The 20,693-nt window shown below is 34.6% G+C and overlaps 1 protein-coding gene across 1 annotated transcript; it reads left to right on the forward strand.

The window, feature by feature from the left end:
• The first annotated feature begins 16,442 nt into the window (after positions 1–16,442).
• LOC116159743 lies at positions 16,443–19,597 on the forward strand. Its single transcript, XM_031472820.1, has 9 exons — positions 16,443–16,973; positions 17,230–17,351; positions 17,410–17,554; positions 17,608–17,693; positions 17,747–17,880; positions 18,103–18,311; positions 18,655–18,845; positions 18,893–19,049; positions 19,097–19,597. The coding sequence occupies exons 1-9, from the start codon at positions 16,907–16,909 to the stop codon at positions 19,564–19,566; spliced, it is 1,581 nt and encodes a 526-aa protein (XP_031328680.1). The 5' UTR covers positions 16,443–16,906; the 3' UTR covers positions 19,567–19,597.
• Positions 19,598–20,693: the final 1,096 nt, after the last annotated feature.

The following is a 20,693-nucleotide window of genomic DNA, read 5'->3' on the forward strand; positions in this document are numbered from 1 at the left end:
CGATGAAGGGACAAAAATAACGTGTCTTAGGGTCATTGTGACTGGAGTGTAGGAACTAGTTACTAGTGTATTGGTATTTTAGCTGCATTTGCATTACGAGTCATTTGAGTACACAAATCGCAAGAAAAGTAACAGTCATAACAAAAATCAATCAAGGTAATCTTTCGTGACAAGCATATCAGTTTTAATATGTTACGTCTCACTACTCAAATAAACCTTGTACGCCTAATTGGAATAGCAAAATAATGTTCTTTATCGCTTGCTTACAAATTAACGTTTAGACAATTTTCAAGAAAAACGAAAATGCAAATGAAAGGGGCAAAAACCTTACGAATATGATGCGGATATACGCCGTTATTAAATATGTAATACCAATTACGGTGTTGGGAATTGAGAAAATGGGGAGCGAAGTTCTGAATTCTGCAGTATAACTAATTAAATTATGTAAAACATCTCAGGATTTCATAATTTTATTGTTCCGTCGCAAATTATAAGTCAAACAATATTTAAAATAAGATTAAATGGGCGTTGAACTGTGTGCAAAAGCCCATGTGCACTTTTAAAAAACTCAAATTGCGTCGAGTATATGAACTGATAATAACTCTGAATAACATAATTTGTAAATTCAATGGTATCATCTAACAACAAAATCTTAATTCTTGACTCGGACACAGTGTATAGCGGTGTCAGTAGAGAATCTAATATCGGTGGTTGTTAAATTTCTGTTAATTTTACACTTAGCAATCAATTCCCCTTCGGTAAAGCAGTTGATAAACTTACAAATTATTGCACCAAAGCATTGCATCAGACAAAAGGTATTTAAGGAAGTAGGTGCAGATTCAACATAGCTGTGGCGGGAGAACAATTCTTGGCCACATTGTACGGGGCTCGACAGGAAACATTTTTAAATTTTCTCCGATATAAATAATAAAGTTGGGTTTTGCGGATGCGCAGCGCAATTTTGAAGTGTGGATTTTATTTGCTTTTTTTGGTCCAGCATGTGGCTGTAGAAAGGCTGGTTTAAAATGCTCCATCATTTGCATGCAGTGCAACGCAGACTGTGAAAATAGCACCGAACTTTCGATTGATGAGGAAAGCGAAGATGAAACCCAGACTGCCGTTAACTATCTTCTCGCTACTGAAAATGGAAAGGCAGAGGAGGATTTATTTATTTATTTATTATCCCTTTCTTGTTCTGGACGATGACACTAATCCCAGAAATTGACATTGATTGAACCTGGTTCTTCCAAAACATCTAAATGATTAAAAATAGTTTAAAAATACACTTGTGATGTGGGCGAGAACCGTGACGTAGCATGCCCAAATGGTTGCTAGGGCAAATATTAAAATTGCGCCCCTTATTCGGAAACACGACTTTTAATCCGGCTCATATTCCATAGCACTTATCCTTGAACTCATAAAAATCGATTGGCTCCAGATGTTAAATGCAGCTGAAACACGGATGAGAGTAATCCTACGCTATGGGCGAACAGTGGGTGTTGGAGTTCTACGCTATCATGGGTTAACAGTAGGACCAAGGAGAGTATTCTTCGCCATGAGCAAGTCGACTGAATTTTTATGGTCATCGTGTTTCATTCCTCCGATATCCTTGACTACAGAAACGTCGGTGGCGGACTGCTCAGGCTTGCTTTAAATTAATTAAAGCAAGACAACGTCGTATTCGAACGAGCAAGTGCATCCTTCATCGGCACCTTTTGCGCCCACCACTCATTCCATACAATCGGTTGATATGATTGGGAGAGTTACGGTCAGGCGTCAGTGACACATACGAATAAGAGCTAGTGCTAATATTTCAAATGACGGGCCTCTGATTTGAGTTTCTAATTAATGAAAGTGCGTCTACGGTCAAAACAAACTGTTAATTTTTGATATCTAAAGTCATTGGGTCCCGGATCAAGATAAAACGCCGAGAAACGAGTAAATTTGCAACTTCACTTCAGGTAAGTTCGTTTGATCTTATAATTATACTCCCGCCTCGCCTTCAAGATCATTACTATGCAGATGTTGAAAGCCTTTTGCGGCAAAGTAACCTTAAGATAAGGTTGACGCAGCACAAATGCAGGGATTCTGTTTAAAGGAAAGCAAATACAGCGTGGACTGTATAGGTACCACCTTTTCTTGACGTTTTTATTTTGAGTGGAATTTTAATCTCTACTTCATCCCCATCTTGCTGTATGTTCTGAATTTGTATCGAAGAAAGTGAATATATAATATATATATATATATATATTTGCTCATTCTAATCCATGATCAAGACATTTAAAAATTTTTTTCTCTGCGCACATTGACATTACCAATTGGTGACAAAATGTCAAGTAAAATTGTCATCTATCGGCATTTTACCATCGGTGATTATCAACACATTCTTAATGTTCTTTTCCACAATCAATATCACTTACGTGACAGTTAATTAATTTAATTGTGTACATATTCCTATTAACCGTATGCAAAAATCTTCCATCCACTGTTTTGATACTGCTGAGATAATCCACAGAGTTGATGAGGATACATTGATCTATTTCAACGGAGTGTGACATCGCTTACCAATAGGGTTAATTGAATTCAACAATTGAAAAAGATTGTTAACGATTCCAAACATCTTATTAATAAGCCTGCGTTCTGAAAGCCTGGGTGCTTCCTTTTTATCTTTAATCTTTGCAACCAAGATTAAAGTAACTAATTTAACAAAAGTACACTACAAAAAAACTATAACATAATACATTCAGATGAAAGTGAAGCACGTACTTTAATCTTTTGTGACTGCCATTCAATATGCGGCTTGGAGTTTTTTTTTTGACAAAACGCAAACCTGCCTGCCCTTGAAGCCGGTCCACGTTTGACCATTCAACCCTTCTTCGTTCATCGCCTATCAATACATCCAGAGTAACCACAATTCCTCAACAATTTGACTATATGGCATGCATGCAGTGTACCAGGGGTTGTCAAAGGCACAGTAATGTACTTCAGGGTCCTTAGTGGACATTATGCTTTTATATCAGATTTTTACCACCCGCACGTTAGTAAGGGAGGTATTCTATTGGTGTAAAAAAAATCTCCCCCCCCCCCCCCAAATACACGTTTTGAAGCTCCATGAATTCGAATCCAACAAAATCTCGATGATGTCGGTCTGTCGGTGCGTCTGTACTCTCATTTCCCGCTAAAAGGCTGAACCGATTGGAACCAAATTTGGTACACATATTCATAGTCATAAAAGGGCAGAATCGCGCATGCGCAAGTGGTATCTGTGCTAGCCCCAGCAAATTTTTTAAATGACATAGTTTGTCCATTATCAACTAGGGTTTATTTGACCAATTGTGTAACAATGTATTAAGTGAAAAAGGTGTCAAGCTCCTATTTAATATTAATATAAATTATTAAATATATAATGATAATGCATATTGTATGCTCGGAATTGAGGTTACTGGTAACCTTATAATTGTGTTGACGTCCTTCACGTTAAAACTAAACGTATCATCTAAATAGCAGAACGTTTGAAATTAATGAATGGGAGCTTTATATTCAGTAGAAATTATATATGTTCAACGCTTTTGCAGCCCACTATCAATGCTTATGTAATTGCTAAAATGTTCCGTACAAAAATACATAATCTAAAGAATATGCGCACGTAGCAACGAAACGATTTAAATGTCTTTGTTACTTAGCCATTAATTTATAACATGAGAGGAAACTGTTATAATTGATATTTGTTGTATTTTGGTTAATTGCATCCCTCCAGCAAAGCTTAATTTGCTAGCTAAATTATGAATGTTCGCTTTCCAGTTCAGTTCATCGTTCATATGAACTTCAACTGTTTCCTGCTCGTCTTTTGTAACGTGATGTTCGGGTGACGTGTGTGATTGGTTCTAATTTTACATTGAATTCTATACCTGAATTATAAGCACTGATGCGACAAAATAAATCCTTTTAAAATGCGAGTGGTTCAAAATCTCCGCTGTTGTATTAAAGCGTAAAGCATTACTTGTACGTGCCACAGAATCGCACGTAGAGATATGAATTATTTTTTTATGTCTGTACAGTGTTGTCTATTGTTTAGCAATTTTCAAGGCATTTTCCTTATTGTTTACTCAATACAGCCCTTAAACTGCGCCTACGAAGAACTTCACTCCATTTATATATGTAATTAAAATTTCATTCGCCCTACTTAAAATAATGAGTTTTTTTGTAAATGTGTCATTTTACATAATATAGTCCTCTATCAAATGTACTGAAACAAGCTCCCTTGATGATGAAAGTGTGGAAGTAGTCTCTGTCATGTATGAGAATTTTGTATACAAATGATATTATGTTTATGATAAGGGGAGTTTAGTTTTAGTGGTATACCAATGCACACGTATATTTCTTACCTGTTACAATTAAATCTCATTACATTAGTTTCCAATACTTTTAATTATAAATAATCAACCACTGCCCAAACATAGTCTCAACATGTTTACTTGACCCTGGAAACTTCATTTCGATGTTGGCACCCTTAAAAATAGTGCGTTTGAATGTTATGGGCAAAAAAAAACAAAATGGCCGCGATCTCAAACACGTTTTCCTATTGTTATCAGTAACCATTCAGATTAAGAAAAAAAGTTTGAAATACAAAATGTAGCTACAGAGTCTGCACAGAAAAGGTTATCTGAACTTTTTATGTAGGATCAACAGTCTTCTTATAAAGTACTTCTATATTTAAAAAGAATGGTTGTCTCTATGTGAGGGTTTTGTAAGCGCATATTTACAGAGTGGAGACAATATAATAAGTAAGAACTCCAATAATTACATTTTTAATCACAATCATTGTCACTTTCAATACTAACCTCACTTAGGCCCTAAATCTTCTCACCACCTACAAAAGAAGAAAATAATGGGATGAAGGAAATGCCTCATCACGAGGCATATATGTCTGTGTATTACATGTAGTACAAATCGGCGGACCTGATATTTCTTACGCTTTGTCGAACAAAAAACCAGGAAAATGTCAGCGGCTAAGCGTGTTTTTCGCTACATCAAAGGAACTTTACACTTTTAAGTTAAAAATCCCTTTTGGCTCGGCCGATTTCTTTAGTGTGTGTTCCAATATGGCAGAATTGGCAGGTTGACTTTAAATGACCACTGTCCACAAGAATAACATTTAATATTCTTCTTGAAAATTTTCTTTTTCCCATTATCCTTAGTAACTACAGTCATTTACCGATTCATTTTTTATAGCAATTTCTTCAAGACGATTTTCACTTCATCTGATTTCAGCTTTTATTTGTACTGGGTAATTGTAGTGATGAGCACTTCATACCCAACTCTTACTTATTCCCTCATAAGCTACTTAAAGATTGCCCCATGCTTCTATTACGTTTCGCACTACATACATGAACAGAACAGCAATCTTGCAAGTGCCCTATTGCCCTCACTATTACACGATTCTAATGTGTCACTAACTTGGTTCCATACTGAAGCATTAGACACACATCTTCATCGCACATTTCCAAAAACCATAATTAGATTGAACCGTGAAACTTCTCAATGTTCGGTACAGAATTACATACCGTTAGAACATTTGTTGTGGTCGCCAACATGTTGCACAATGACTAACCCCAATATAAGTTCATTATATTTACCTTCTGAGCATCAGAATCTGGTTAAGGCTCGTGGATGTGAAGTATTTATTACAAGAGTTAAATTAAACCGGGAAATTGTTTATGTCACACTTATTATTTTTATATTGAACAACATTATGTTACTATATCTAACATTATTTTACATAGTATAGGGTGTAAGAACGCGATTACTTGCAGTTCTAGTTAAGTACTGATTCACACTTTGCAGATCCGTAGAATGTTGTATCTAACTGAAGCGATATGTTAAAGTTAATGCGTTAGGAATAAATCGCGATCTAGCCAGGGAGGATGCCTGCTGGGTGGAACTGGTGGAGTTCACTAGAAAGGTGTAGGAAATTTAATGAATGAGCTTTCATTTTGTATATCTAATGCCCGTTTGCACCGACAAATTTAAGCGGAGCTTAGCTTAAGCGTCCCTTAACATCCATGGCAACCATTGTCTCAATAATCGTTGCCATGGATTTTAAGGGACGCTTAAGCTAAGCTCCGCTTAAATTTGTCGGTGCAAACGGGCATAAGTGGTTATAAAATAGGTTTCGGGATATTGAGAAAAAACCGAAAAAAATGACAAAATCTAAAATGGCGGCCTGTTGCGCACCCCCCACATGTGGGGTTTTAGGATAAGATCAGAGGTTTGTCCAAAGAACATGTTTGGCCATTTTTGAAACTTTTAAACCTAGATTGACTGGGTATGTACGATCGCCGACTAAAGTAATGATAATCGGATGCTTACTGCCACGTAGGCAACCAACCATAGACAATCCTATGGCAACGTTGAAGTGTAGGTTTACGACGGCGATTTGTGTGGGATGGGCCGGATGTCGTCTTTGCTTCGGCGTTTCTTGGTCACTGCCTTGATATAAACGCTGCAGTAGGTATAATTACAAGAATTGGGATTTTATGCATTATATTCTTGCAAATTTAGACATTAATTCACGTTGGTATCTTCAATGTCGTTTTTCTCTCCATTGAAATAAAAACTGGTTTTTAAAGTTAATTTTCTTTTTAGCGCATTTCCACAAAAATAAAAAAAAATGCGCTATTGTGGCCACTTTGTCCGTCCGCTCGTTCGTTAAGACGCTACTAGTTCTTTATCTTAAGAGCTATTGTTCTACTTTTTTCGCTATTTGGTTAGTTATGGTGTCGAGGTTTGCACCAAGGAAGGAAGTTTTTCTGCGTTTATTGCTAAAAAAGTTATTGTAAAAAATTGTTCGTTAATTTTAAATAACACTAAAAGTAATTAATTTTTAGGTTTAAAGTATTGAAGAAAAAACGATGTTAGTAAATCCGCGTTTTTCTATCTTTACATCATCATATTTCTTTTTCTAGGAACTATATCATTATAATCCCGGTGTCTTAAACTAGAATAATATGCGCCTCCAATTATGCGTATATAATGCCTTATCTGGTATTAGTATAGTTTTAACAGGCCCTACAAAATCGCGCATTTATTATCCGCGCAGAGAAAAATTCACCATGCGAGAAAATTTTTTGTTATTGCTATAATTGTATCACATATATCGAATGAATTGTGGCCAAAGGACACAAAAATGTTCTTCAGAAGGAATTTTTAAGAAATGGTCTCTTGTTTCCTTTTTTTCAGCAGCTGAAGTAAATAGCGCGATTTTAAGAATAAGTGAACGCGCAAAGGAATTATGTTTCAAATAATTGTTAGTAATCGATTTTCAAATTGTGTTTGTGAGATTCAAATTTACATTAAACTTATAAAATTAAAGATATTATCAGTCAAAAATATGCAGTATATCTTATATCTTCGTTAATATGAATTTTGCAGTACATAAAGTATTTTATCCAACACCTCTATGTTATCCAGTCATTATCATGACGAAATTAAACGAGTAAGGTATAATATAGCCCACTAATGAGTTATGGACTCACTAGCAAGATAAAGTACAGGAACCATAAGTAAATCCATATAAATTTTCTGACTAAATTTTTTGTTGTTTATTATTCCCCATAGCAACGAATTATTGCTTTTGTATTCCATGCACTCTAGCTTTTCGCGGAACACGCAGTTTTTAAGATTTCCACGTTTTAAACCAGCTTGAGGAGGTGTTGGATACAGTTTTGTATGGTGCACGTGTGTTAATTACAAATAAGTCACTTGAGAAAATAACCCCACTCGGCCTGACGGCCTCGTGGGCTTACTTTTTTCTCGCGTGACTTATTTGTAATATAACACACTTATACCATAAATAACTATTAGTTATAGGTACCTACTTGTGTGAAAGTGAAATGGGAAATTTGTCTTGTCCGCCTATGAGGCCCGGTAAGTATCGTAGGCTTCCATCTTCATTCTATGAATAAATAAAAATAACCTTTTGAATAAGGAAGTTTAAAAAAATAACTTTTTCTATCCAACTTACAGCAGTTTTAGTAAAAAGTACAGCTTGTAAGGAATATGCAATGCCGGACTGGCCCAGGCCGCTAGATCAGATTTCAATAAATACTACAAATATAAAATTAATAATATATTTTAAGAATATAGACACAGTCTATTTAGTCTATCAGTTTTTTTCAATTTTTTGTTGTCCTAGTCTTGTTCCTTAAATTGTTATTCTTACATTTTGAGTAATTATTTAGTAGGATGTTGGCAAATGTTTGCAAACTTTTTGAAATGTAGTATTTAAAACTATTCTGACATTGGTCTCAAAATGAAATGAAATTCTTCTTATAAACTGAAATTGAAGTAGCACGTCAAAAATGCATTGCATATTTGCAACACTATCTTTCATATTTGTGGCCGGATTTTTACGATTTTAACAGAAGTTGCATCTTACAAATGGGAAATGACTGCAAGTGGAAATGTAAATCGTTTACGATTACTTTTTAACTTGTTTTAAACAAATACTCCAAGTTTTAGTGATCCACTTTTGTTACACACTGATAAAAACACCCACGTAAACGCAGTAAAAAAATAAAAGTTAAAGATATAAATAGTTCTTGTGTTTTTAGCGCATTTTTTAAGAATTAAAAAAAACTTGCTATTGTTTGCGTTTTGTCCGTCTGTCCGTCCATATGCACCCACTTCAGCCGTTTTGAACTACTTCTAGGGAATGGTCCCAGAGTTCCTGGAAAGTTTTTCAGTAGGTAGTCTATACCTTGAAGGTGTGCCAGACGGCCATCAAATTCCCCACGAATTATTTCCCGAGACGCTGTTTTTGAAAGTAAAACGTGCATAACTTTTACATCGACAATCAATTGGTCTCAGATTTTGCATACGCATGGCTTTAGTGGTGCCAAGTTAAACTTTAGAAGGGGGGGGGGGTAACACATGTTGTACCTTCATGGTATTCCAATGAAAGGTCTCATCGAAATAAATTGGTTTGTACAAACTATAACTTGCCTGAGAGGGGGGGGAGGGGGGGGGAGTAGTATTATCTCTCATGGTATTCTAATTAAAGGTGACAACGAAAGGAATTTATTTCTACCAACCATAGCCCTCCTCCTCGCCCTCTTATCGTGATCAGGTATATTCCCTTATACCTCAAGAACGGATTGTCGGAAGAGGGTACTCACAAAGGGCGATGGAGACGTCTTCAAGAAATGTAGCTATTTGGGTTTAAAAAAATGCGCTGTATCCGCACAAGAGTTGTGCACAATTTATACTTGTTTAGATATATTGCCGTTTATGTATCTCATCTATTACAAAATAAATATCAACCGGTAGTCTACATAATTAGTAATAAAACGCATTAGATATGTGTAATTAGATTCGACTAATGATTTTACTCTCTTCTAAACGTAAATAAATCTGTATGAGTATGAGGTATCTGTCATAATAATGAATATTTATATGACGTATCTGAAATTTCTCAACGTGCAGAGGATATGCAGAAAATAGGTTACTATGAATTGTGACATTTTTACAACATAAGTACACGATTGGTCGTGAAATTTCTTGAGGGGTTTTACTTTGTCGCAGTGGAATTTTTTCCATATTCGGATTAAACAAAAATTTACATTTAAATTAGTTGTCAAAGGTTCGTGGTTTGTACCCTTTAATGGCTTTAATTCATGTATTCAGGTAAACAATGCACTTTCAAATTACGGCCCTACTTAGTGCTTGTTTAATAAATGTTAAAATTTGTCCATTCAATTCCGTATTTTTAGCGCATTTCCACAAAAATAAAAAAAAAATGCGCTATTGTGGCCACTTTGTCCGTCCGTCCGCTAACTTTGCGACGCTACTAGTTTTTTATCTTAAGAGCTATTGTTCTACTTTTTTCGCTATTTGGTTCGTTATGGTGTCGAGTCTTGTACCAAGGAAGGAATTTTTTCTGTACCGCTTACAAAAAAGTTATTGTAAAAAAAACAAAAAACCGTTTTTTACATGTTCCATAATTTTACACTTTTGCCGTTTATTAACGATCCTAGAGATCGTTAATAATTTTGCATTGCTATCTGTCGCCTGCCGGTTGGTCTCTCCGTCTGTTCCTTTGTCTGTCTGTCCATCTATCTGTCCGTGTGAACGATAACTTTGTTTAATGTTCGATCGCTTTTACATCTCCGTTAGTTATGAACTGAATTGCATGAAATTCAATATGGGCATAGATTTAGCCATATAATACGCAATGCCAAAAGTTGAATCGAATCGATTCAAAATTCACAGTGCCCTTTTCGCATTTCGACCATTTGTAAACCGAATTGCAAACTTTTTTACTTATAAAAGTATATGAATGAAATTTGATACATAGGCACTTGGGATAAAGGAAAATCAAACGCCAATTTCAAAATTTGGTTTTGCGCATGCGCAGTGCCAACTTTTTTATTTGCGGAAGAATTTAAACGAAATTTGATACATAGGCACTTGGGATAAAGGAAAATCAAACGCCAGTTTCAAAATTTGGCTTTGCGCATGCGCAGTGCCACCTTTTTTATTTATGGAAGAATTTAAATGAAATGTGATACATAGGCACTTGGAATAAAGGAAAATCTAGCGCCAGTTTCAAAATTTTATTTTGCGCATGCGCCGTGCCAACTTTTTTTTTATCTATGGAACTATTTAAGTGAAATTTGATACTTAGGCGCTTGGAACTAAGGAAAATCTTAGTTTATTAGTTAGTTATAGTAAATTAGTTTTAAAATTTAGGTTTGCGCATGCGCAGTTCCAACTTTCTTATTTAGAAAAGCATTGAAATGAAATTCTTCTTATAAACTGAAATTGAAGTAGCACGTCAACAATGGATTGCCCATGTGCAACGCTATCTTTCATATTTGTGGCCGGATTTTTACGATTTTAACAGAAGTTGCATCTTACAAATGAGAAATGAATGCAAGTGGAAATGCGCTTTATGTAAATCGTTTACGATTACTTTTTAACTTGTTTTATTTGACACAGTTACGTACGTAAAATAAATAAACAAGTATACATACATTGTGCACAACTCTTGTGCAGATAAAGCGCATTTTTTAACCGAAATAGCTTTTGTTTTGACATCACCAATGGATATATTTCTTGCAGACGTCTCAATCCTCCTTTGTGAGTACCCTCTTCCGACAATCCGTTCTTGAGGTATGAGGGAATATACCCGATCACGATAAGGGGTCGAGGAGGAGGGCTATGGTTGGTAGAAATTAATTCCTTTCGTTGAAACCTTTCATTAGAGTACCATGAAGGATATAACTCCCCCCCCTCCCGCCGTACTTTGATAAGAGGACAGAAAGAAGGGCAGTAGTTTGTAGAAAACGGTTCCTTTCGTTGAGTTGAGACCTTTAATTAAACTCGGGAAATAATTCGTGAGAGGGCCCCCTTTTAGACAGCGAAATTTGACCTACTGCAAAAAATTCCAGGACTCTAGGACCATTCTCCTAGAAGTAGTTCGAAATGGCAGAAGTGAGTCCGGACGGACAGACGGACAAAACGCAAACAATAGCACATTTATGCGCTAAAAATGTACAGTAAAATTTCTGCGGGTTATCAATAATTATGAATTATATTTTTTTAACATGCAAAATTTAGAGACTTTAGAGACGAAATATGAAAAATAGAGACTTTTAGAGACCAGCATTGAAAAAAGAGACCAATGTCTAAAAAAGAGACCATTTGCGAACCGTGTGATAAGGTTTTTAATCAGTCATTTTTTTTTTCAATTTAATTGTACAAATTTTTCGGTCATCATCCGGATTTAATGTTAACCGAGTATTTTGCTGTATTAGACATGATCTGTAGCAAAAATTCTATACATTATACAATCGTATATTATACAACGAGCATACAATGTAGTTACGAGAACGAAGTTTACGGAACGAGACGAAGGTCCTTGTAGCGCAGTTCAGTTAAAGCTGAACTGTGGTGCTAAGGGTCCCTGGTTTGAATCCGGGTTCGTGCATGGATATTTGTAATTGTATAGTGGGTTGGGTTGGTATAGCAGCCTTGGCTGAAACCCCGCCCACTCAAAAATAAAGGCAAAATAACATTTAAAAAACTCATTTTTGATGGCATAGTATCAGTTTGGGTAGCAGTATTACACTATTTCCTGATACTTTTATATACCCGTACACTTACTTATAAAAAGTTTGTCAATTTTGTATTATTAATGACGTCATCTTAATGACGAGCATCGGAGCTTATGTGACAAGCCTGTAGTATCAATTACATTCAACTCGTTTAGTACATGTACCTGCGATCTTTGCGTGATTACAACCGCAAAACCGTACAACACAGTAATTAATTAGTGCTACAAAGCACTAGCATGCTGTCAATAGATTCGAGTATCGTTGGAAGTGTTTCACGTTTCATACAACCATTAAAAGCTAGTAAAATGAAATTATTCCGAGGGAACTATCGTAGTTAATTTTAATAATTTTATAGTTAAACCATTAACGTGTTAACATTTGTAAATGTTCTAAACAAAAACCGCACGACGAGGTACTAAAATGCATTCAACATTATCGGCAAACGGCTGTAAGCCGTCGTTAATAGCATATTCATATATGCATGGGGGCTTGGCTTGTTACACGTAGTGTATGTGTGTAATCAGCGCAATCGCTAATGAAGATGTAATGAGGTTCACGTGATTACTGAAATTCTCTTGAGCTCTGCGGACCATTGCAAAATAGAAACAAAGAAAGCGTTAGAATGAATAGAACCCACGCTAGCTGTTATGATTATATCCGCGCATTTTAATAGTCAGACAGGCTATAAATTTACTAATAAATCTTGCTTACCGTGGAATTAGTATAGCAACAAACGTTCCGATTTAATGTAAGATATACTGTTTTCGGTGTTTGTTTAATTCACAATAACTCCATATATTTAAATTGGGAGGATATTGCATTACGTTAAATAATTAATGCGATGTGTCCTCGTTCTATTCGTGAAATTCAACCTAAATTGGAGCTTTATTTAACTACTCAAACTAGTCACCAACTGTTAAAACTTTCGCTATCACACCGTTAACATCATATCTGCCTTTACAAACCAAGCGTATTATCTAATTACGTCTGTTATTGCGTTTTTTTTTCGTTTCATCGGGGTTGGTTAAAGCGTGTCTAAACATAATTGTACATTTATACTCTTACTTCCCAGATATATTACTTCTTGCAATTTAAATTGGAGATTGTTTATAGCAAGTTGCCGATGACAAGACGCCTTGGGCTAAATTAATAAGTAGCACCCTTGGTGAAGTTAGTGTATTTACAGGGTTATGTCCAAATTTGATAGCCCGCATCATTTGTGGTAACAATTTTTTAAGTTTTTGAGAGAAACTGTTCACGCCGCAGATGATTTCGTCCTTCATTAAACTAACGTAGGTCAGATGAAGAACATTTAAATTGTATGAAATTGGCAAGTGCGGTTGTGTTCAATTGTCTAATATTTTAAGGTTTTTTTATAAACCTAAACAGGTGTGTCTTCCTGTCGCGATTATATGGCTCGAGGTCCTGGAGTTGCCGAACTTTTTAATTGATTCCAAAATCTCCCTTTGGTCTTGGGATGTTCGTTGAGAAAAAAAGTGCGTCGCATTGGATTTTATCTCTTAATGCCGGTGACTATCTTTTATCGAGTTGAAGGTGCCGCGATGTCTCTCCGGAGTTCTAGAATATTCGCCACAATAATACCTTAACCAGCGGAGAAAGGGCACGAGAGGCTAATGGTACATGATAAAAGATTGAGCGGTTGAAGTGGGAAATAAAATATACATCTTTTCCTTCCACTGAGATCCACAGTAATTTCCTGGTTCTTACGAGTGAATCTCATTAAATTATGTTTGTTTCTTTCTATGTGTGAATCGTCAAAAGTAGAATTCCACAAGTGTCATTGTATCACGCTCGAATATGAAGTTGCATGCCCTCTTTTATATAAGTCGGGTAGTTCACCTGTAAAATTAAATCTGAATTAGTGTTCTGTTTAGATTTCTGCATTAAAGCATATGCATCTGTGTAAGACACATTCGCTTTATACATTAAATTTCATATACATTTCTGTTGTAAAAGTTCCAAACTAAAACAAGGGATCGCGAAATTTACTTAAAGGGTACAGTATCTATTGCCGTACAAATAGAAAAAAATAAACAAACGCTGACTTTTCATTGACTTTAAATTCTCTCTTCGTTTTCTGTTTTCTCAAAGGGCAAATAATGTACCGTTTTGTGTATATTCGCAAGAAAAAAGCCTTACCGGTCTACGTGGAATAATAATGCTGTCAGTTTTACTCTACCGCACATTTCAATCACCATTACTTTATTTTACTTTTAAAAATAAATGAATTGAAGAGTTATTTGGCAGAAAAGTAAGTGAGATGATTAATTTAAGGATTGTCTGACTTATTAGGAAAATGAATTACTTCCTTTCACGATGTTCAGTTAATAAACACGGATTTAATTCTGATTAATGTCAATTATAACACAATGACTTTCGGTTTCGTAAGATGCTATTACACATTTGCCCGCTTTTGCCTTTGATTGGCTGCACGGAACCAATATATGCAGTACGTGGCAAACGAATGGTCCGTCAGTTCAACAAAATTATGCTTCACAGCAAAGAATCGAACCAACATAATATGTGAAATTGCTCATAGCGCCCAACTTGTTTAGTAAAGACCTATCTAAAAACTAAAATAAACTAAACAAATATACAAAACGCTCCTGGGTATGGCTATAGCATGTGCAAAACCAAATTTTAAACCTGATGTTAGTTTTGCTTTTATTTAAAGTGTATATGTATGAAATTTCATTTAATTGCTTCCATAAATATGAAAGTGGGCACTGCATATCCTGCACAAAACCAAATTTGGAGAATGGCGCTACATTTGCTTTTATTCCAAGTGCCTATGTATCAAATTTCATTTAAATACCTTCATAAATAAGAAAGTTTGCAATCCGGTTTGTAAATGGTCGAGATGCGAAAAGGGTACTGTGACTGTTGATCGATTAGGCTCAATTTTTGTATTTGCGTTTTATTTGGCTCATCTCATCTCATGCAATTCGGTTCATACCTCACGAAGATGTCAAAAGGGTCTTCCTTATTTTTTGGCCTACATTGCCAATTTACGAACTCCGATCTACAAATTTGATAAAGAATCCACCTGCAAAATAATCGGTCCATTCGTTTTCGAGATATCGTGCTAACGGACAGACACCGCAAAATTATAAACTCGCTAGGAGCTCGTTAATAATCGATGTTGCACCATTGGAAATTTTTATTTGGTTACTTATAATTTCCAAGTATCATGCCAATAAAAGAGGTGTGACCAAATGTTAGGAATTGTAGTAATATTTCTTAGACATTTGCTTATTCATGTTTAACATTCATATTATTGCACCACATAAGCATGCCACACTCGTTAGAGGCTGACCAGGTTGTTTTTTTTTGTGTAAGTTGAGTTTCAGTTACAAGCAAGATAATGTCGAACTATTTCGCCTTACGCCTGACGCGATTTGGAACAATCGCCATATTCACCATGTTAGTAAACAGAATCAACAGTAATTTCGTTCGATTTTTCAAAATGTGATAATTGTAGGTATGTAATTTCTCTACAAATGACGGTGGTGGCAATTATACATTTTATAGAACGTTTATTGAGCGAAATTTTGGGTTGTGATTTCTAAAAGTGACAGCTTGACAGTTCTCATTATTGACTAGTAGTTAATAATGTCCACATTATTAACCACTTTGAACAACTACCGAGAAAGAAAGCCCACTTTACAAGTGAAAAAAAGGTCAATAATTATGTAATCAGACGGTAGTAGTAAAAAAATATGTTTTTTTAAGAGTCGGTCAGCTTCAACATTTTCGCCAATAGATAAAGCAAAAATGAAAGCCGAAGTTATGTATATGGTTTCAGAGTATGAAATTGAGAAAATTACGCGACAAGAAATTCCAATATCAAATCAGAACCAATGGCCAATCTCCGACATCCATCTACTACTCATGGATACAATTCCCCATTAACTTCAACTTTACCGGATGTCAATATTCGCTCTCATACTGCCACACCCGAGCCCACATCATATGCTCTTACATCAGAACCCGAAATTCCCAATTATGAAGTGTTATAAATATGAATGAATTTAATATAAGCGCTAAAAAGGTACTCTTTATAACATTTATTACAAACCGTAAAGTCAAGTGGATTTTGACGATTGTTACTTTATGCGCTCCTTCTAAACATATATTAGAAAGCACTCAGTCTTCAGATTTATTTTTGCGATGACTAATAAAAAAGAACATCTTCTTTATGTTCTTCTTCCGTAAGTTAGTAACAGTAACGATTTATTTTCTTCATTAGAAGCATTTTTATTGTTCCCGGTATATTTACACTGAAAAAACATGACTATAAATTTTTTTTGCAAAATTGCCCGAGTGATATTGCGTATGAAATTTCAAAAATTTGTAAGAAGAAATACATTTTCAAACAGTAATATTTCATATTATCTTGCAAACATTCGTCTTTAAAAAAAATTAAGGTTTTTGCAAGAAAAGTTCGCCCATTATTTTAGTGTTCTTACTTCGGTGAATTCCTCTGCAATATATCTAATAACAATACTCTCTTTATTTAATATATTAACGCAATTTATGCAAATAGTTTTGCTTATAAATAAAAAGCCTTCACAAAACTTGCAGCACTTTTTACTGCAAGCTCGACATACGAAGCTGCAAATTGTATAATCAGTTACTACTGTGTTGTACTTAGAAAGCGCTAAACCAAGCAATTCCACGTCCTTTTACATGGTCGTTACTGCGTCAGTGTTGTGTTTAACTGTAAGAGCATACTTAATCCAAAAAAAAAACGCTTGTACCTAGGTAAGATGGACGAGTTTGTGAAAACCAAATTATTAGAATGGGGATTTACAGATCTTGTGGAGTCATTTCACGGTAAGTATTTTGCTTTAGGTATTTCAATTTTTCTTTTGTGCATTTTTCCTACACCTCCGCTTCCGCCATACTCATAAACGCTAAACGATGGTAATGTATTTTAATGTTTGACTTATTTTTTATAATATTTCATTACATTACGCAATCCTAATAAAGCAAAACAATTAAATTGAAAAAAATCAAATTATAAGAAAAGATTAAATAGATTGCGTTGTACCTACTGTGCGGCATGTATTTATCTGCTTTATATTTCCAGAACAACAAGTTGATCGCGACGTTTTTCTTTGCCTAAATTTGGAGAATCTCAAAGAGCTCATTCCGACATTTGGAATAAGAATTAAATTTTGGAACAAATACCAAACTTTTTTAATTAATGAGGTTCGAATAAGTATTTCACTTGCTTGTATTGTATTTTTAAATTTCTTATTTGCTACAGGCATCAAAAGAGAATGAGCTAATATACGTAGATTCATTGGAGTCCCCTGGTGGTGGAGGTGACGATATCTCCACAGATATAAGTTCTACTTTAACTGCATCTCCAGCTCCGTCTGGGTCAACATCTTCCTCACTTCTGCCTTTAGGTAGTTATATAATTTATAGACCAATTTACCAATTATAAGATTTTAATTTAAAGATGAGCTGAAAGAAAGTACATTCATTTATACTCAACGTGCCGCACTTGGCACACCATTTGAATGTAATCCCAACGTAATAACATCCGTAAGTTCATTATATTGCCTAACTTATGGATTTTATTATTTAATTATTTACAGGACATTCTAGAAGCTTTAGACTGTGAGGAGGGGAAGTTGGTGATAGCAAGCTATGGTGAGGGAAAACAGTTTATGCGAAATAAACTCTGTGAGCTTGTAATCAGGCGGGAGTTAAAGCGATCAACTACCAAAAGGTGCCCATTTTTTATTTCATTTCTACAATAGATACCTACTAGTTATATTTACCTTGATGAAAACATTAAGGACACAAGTACCCATACAAAGAGCACCTAAGATTATCAAACTTTACGTGCCTCGTTCCTTGTATGGTTAGGTACTTAACTTGACTAATTGTGTTCTTGCTTTAAAATATATCTGTTACAAATTATTCATTAATACGTGCATAATTCTTGCAGGATTTCGTCTGAAAGGTTTCATTACCTTGCTGATCAAATTAATCAACTTTTCTTACATGAAAGGCCAGAAGTATACTATGTGCCCTATGTAAATAATGCAGGAAAACCAAAAGCAGCAAGAGGGAAACTATTTAATGTGTATTTATACCAACGCCAACTATTAAAAAAATTTGGTTTGCTGGCAAAAAAAGAAAATTTAACTACTTCAGGTATGTAACTAATCCAAAATCATTGGATACGTTGATTTATGTTATTTAAAAGTTGTTTATTATACCAGTTATGAAGTAACTGATTTTGTTTGATGAGTAATTTTATTCTCAAAAAATGCAGAATAAACAAAACAGCATTTCATGAAATATGTATACATTTTTTTTAAATTTTGACAGGCAGGTAATCACAAAAATTTTTAAACGTAATTAGTAGTACTTGCATACAACGGTTCTACCTAATAAAATTTTGTAACTACCTATGTAGTTATTTAAAATAATAAAACGTTAATAATTAGCAATTTAACTTTAATAATTAGTAATTTAACTTCAATTTGTTCAACAGAAGCTGCTCCCGAAAATACCGATGAACAAACCGAAGATATTCTACTATGGCTTAAAAATAATACTGAACCTAAGAATCAGGTACTAGATTATTGGAAACTCACAACTAAAGAGAGAGCCAATCGAATGGTCTCCATTGACCAATATTTTAAGCAATACCCAATATTGAGAAGTCCTTTGTCGTATCATTTCGTAAGTTACTTATATATATTGATATTTCTTCCAATAGTTCTTTTCAGTTTGAAATTGATTTCGACAACACGTACCCCAATAAAGAAACAGTCTTTTATGTAAAATGGCCAATGGTTGCGAAAAAAATTATTACATTTGCTAAACAAAAAAAGGACGCTTATATAAAATCTTTGCTGGATGACTATAAAGCTATCCAATCTGATGGTATGAATATTTCAAATACATTCAATCTTTATAGTAATTGTTTCTAGATTTGGACGAAATTTTCGCGTTGCGTGTACTGCCCCTGCTGTTTAATACGGTGAACATTAAAACCAAAAAAGTGGGTTTGCATTGGCGACCATCTAAAATCGAATCACTGAACGGATTTATAATTTTTGTTAAAGAGAGTAGCGATGTTCAAAGTGTGCTTGAGGAAAGGCAGCGTAAATTAGCATCATTTAAGCTAACTACGCAACCTGTCCCCGTGGTGGTATGTAAGCAAATAGATTCCATCGAAAGTTGTTATGTGAGCATTAACACAGAATTGTTGAAAGTTGATACCTTATTGAAAGCTGTAGATATCACATTTAAGGCATGTCATGTTCTAAATGCAGAATACTCTAAAGAATGTGATGCGGCGTGGACTTTCTTACAAAAATATATATACGACATTCATACAAAATTTGATAGGAATTACATTTCAGTGAATGCATTGATGTCTGATTTAGGTAATGCGTAATGCTTTGGTTCATATCGGCTTTAACGTCTTATTTAGGAACCTAAGTTACGTACTACTAACAATTTTTGTTATTATAGGAAGTAAAAATGTTTATTTGTTTTGTATGTCAAAAATCTTGTAAATCCACAAAAATATTATTTTTTCATTACAAAATTGAACACGAATTGAAAAAATGTTCAACATTTTTTTGTAAGCAAAGTAATTGCCATAGACAATTTAGCAGCATCAACTCTTTGTACAAACACCTCAAAACTCACGGGGTTTCAAAATTATCGCCTCCATCACAAAACATTGTAACACCCATAAATATTACAGTAGATGCAAGTACAGTCACTAAGGAAAATTGCACTAGGTACGACAGTAGTATAGATGATTCTTCTAGCAATGATATTGACCCAGTCACATTTCGTAATACCAATACTGAAGAAAATAATGAAGAAGAAAATACAAGTGCTCAGGATATCATTGAACATCTAAAAAACGAAATTGTAAAATATATTTTGGAAATGTACTCAAACTCCTTAATTCCAAGATCATTTGTACAGTTTGTGGTTCATAAAACAGAATCTTTGTTTATATCAATATTAGAATTTTTGGAGTTAAACTACTTTTCAAAGATACAAGATGATACCTGTAATAAAAATTTAAAAGATTTTATATCCGCCTTAAAAACTATTTTTCAGGAAATGAATACCGAATACAAAAGGTTTAAATATTTTAGTCGATCATCAGCATTTATTGAGCCATCAGATCATGTTATTGGGCACTCGTTGGTTTTACTTGAGAAAAATGGCGACAACGTTTTATTGCCCCATGAAAACGTATCCAAAGTATTTAGTATGGCAAAAATGTTTAAAAACATTTTGGAATTACCAAGCGTATTGCAAGATACTAAACATTATTTAACGAAATTGCAAAATTCTAAGGTGTTCAGCAACTTTACCCAAGGCAAACATTGGAAGTCGAAATTAACTGATAAATTTACTCTTCCGATATTCTTATACTATGATGACTACGAATTGGGGAATGCGTTAGGTTCTCGGGCTGGAACAAATAAATTGGGTGCAGTATATTGCACTATACCTTGTTTACCTCAGTACTTTTACTCCTTGAAAAGTATATTTTTG

The sequence above is a fragment of the Photinus pyralis genome, unplaced genomic scaffold (genome assembly GCF_008802855.1).
Source record: "Photinus pyralis isolate 1611_PpyrPB1 unplaced genomic scaffold, Ppyr1.3 Ppyr1.4_LG1, whole genome shotgun sequence".
NCBI lineage: Eukaryota > Metazoa > Arthropoda > Insecta > Coleoptera > Lampyridae > Photinus > Photinus pyralis.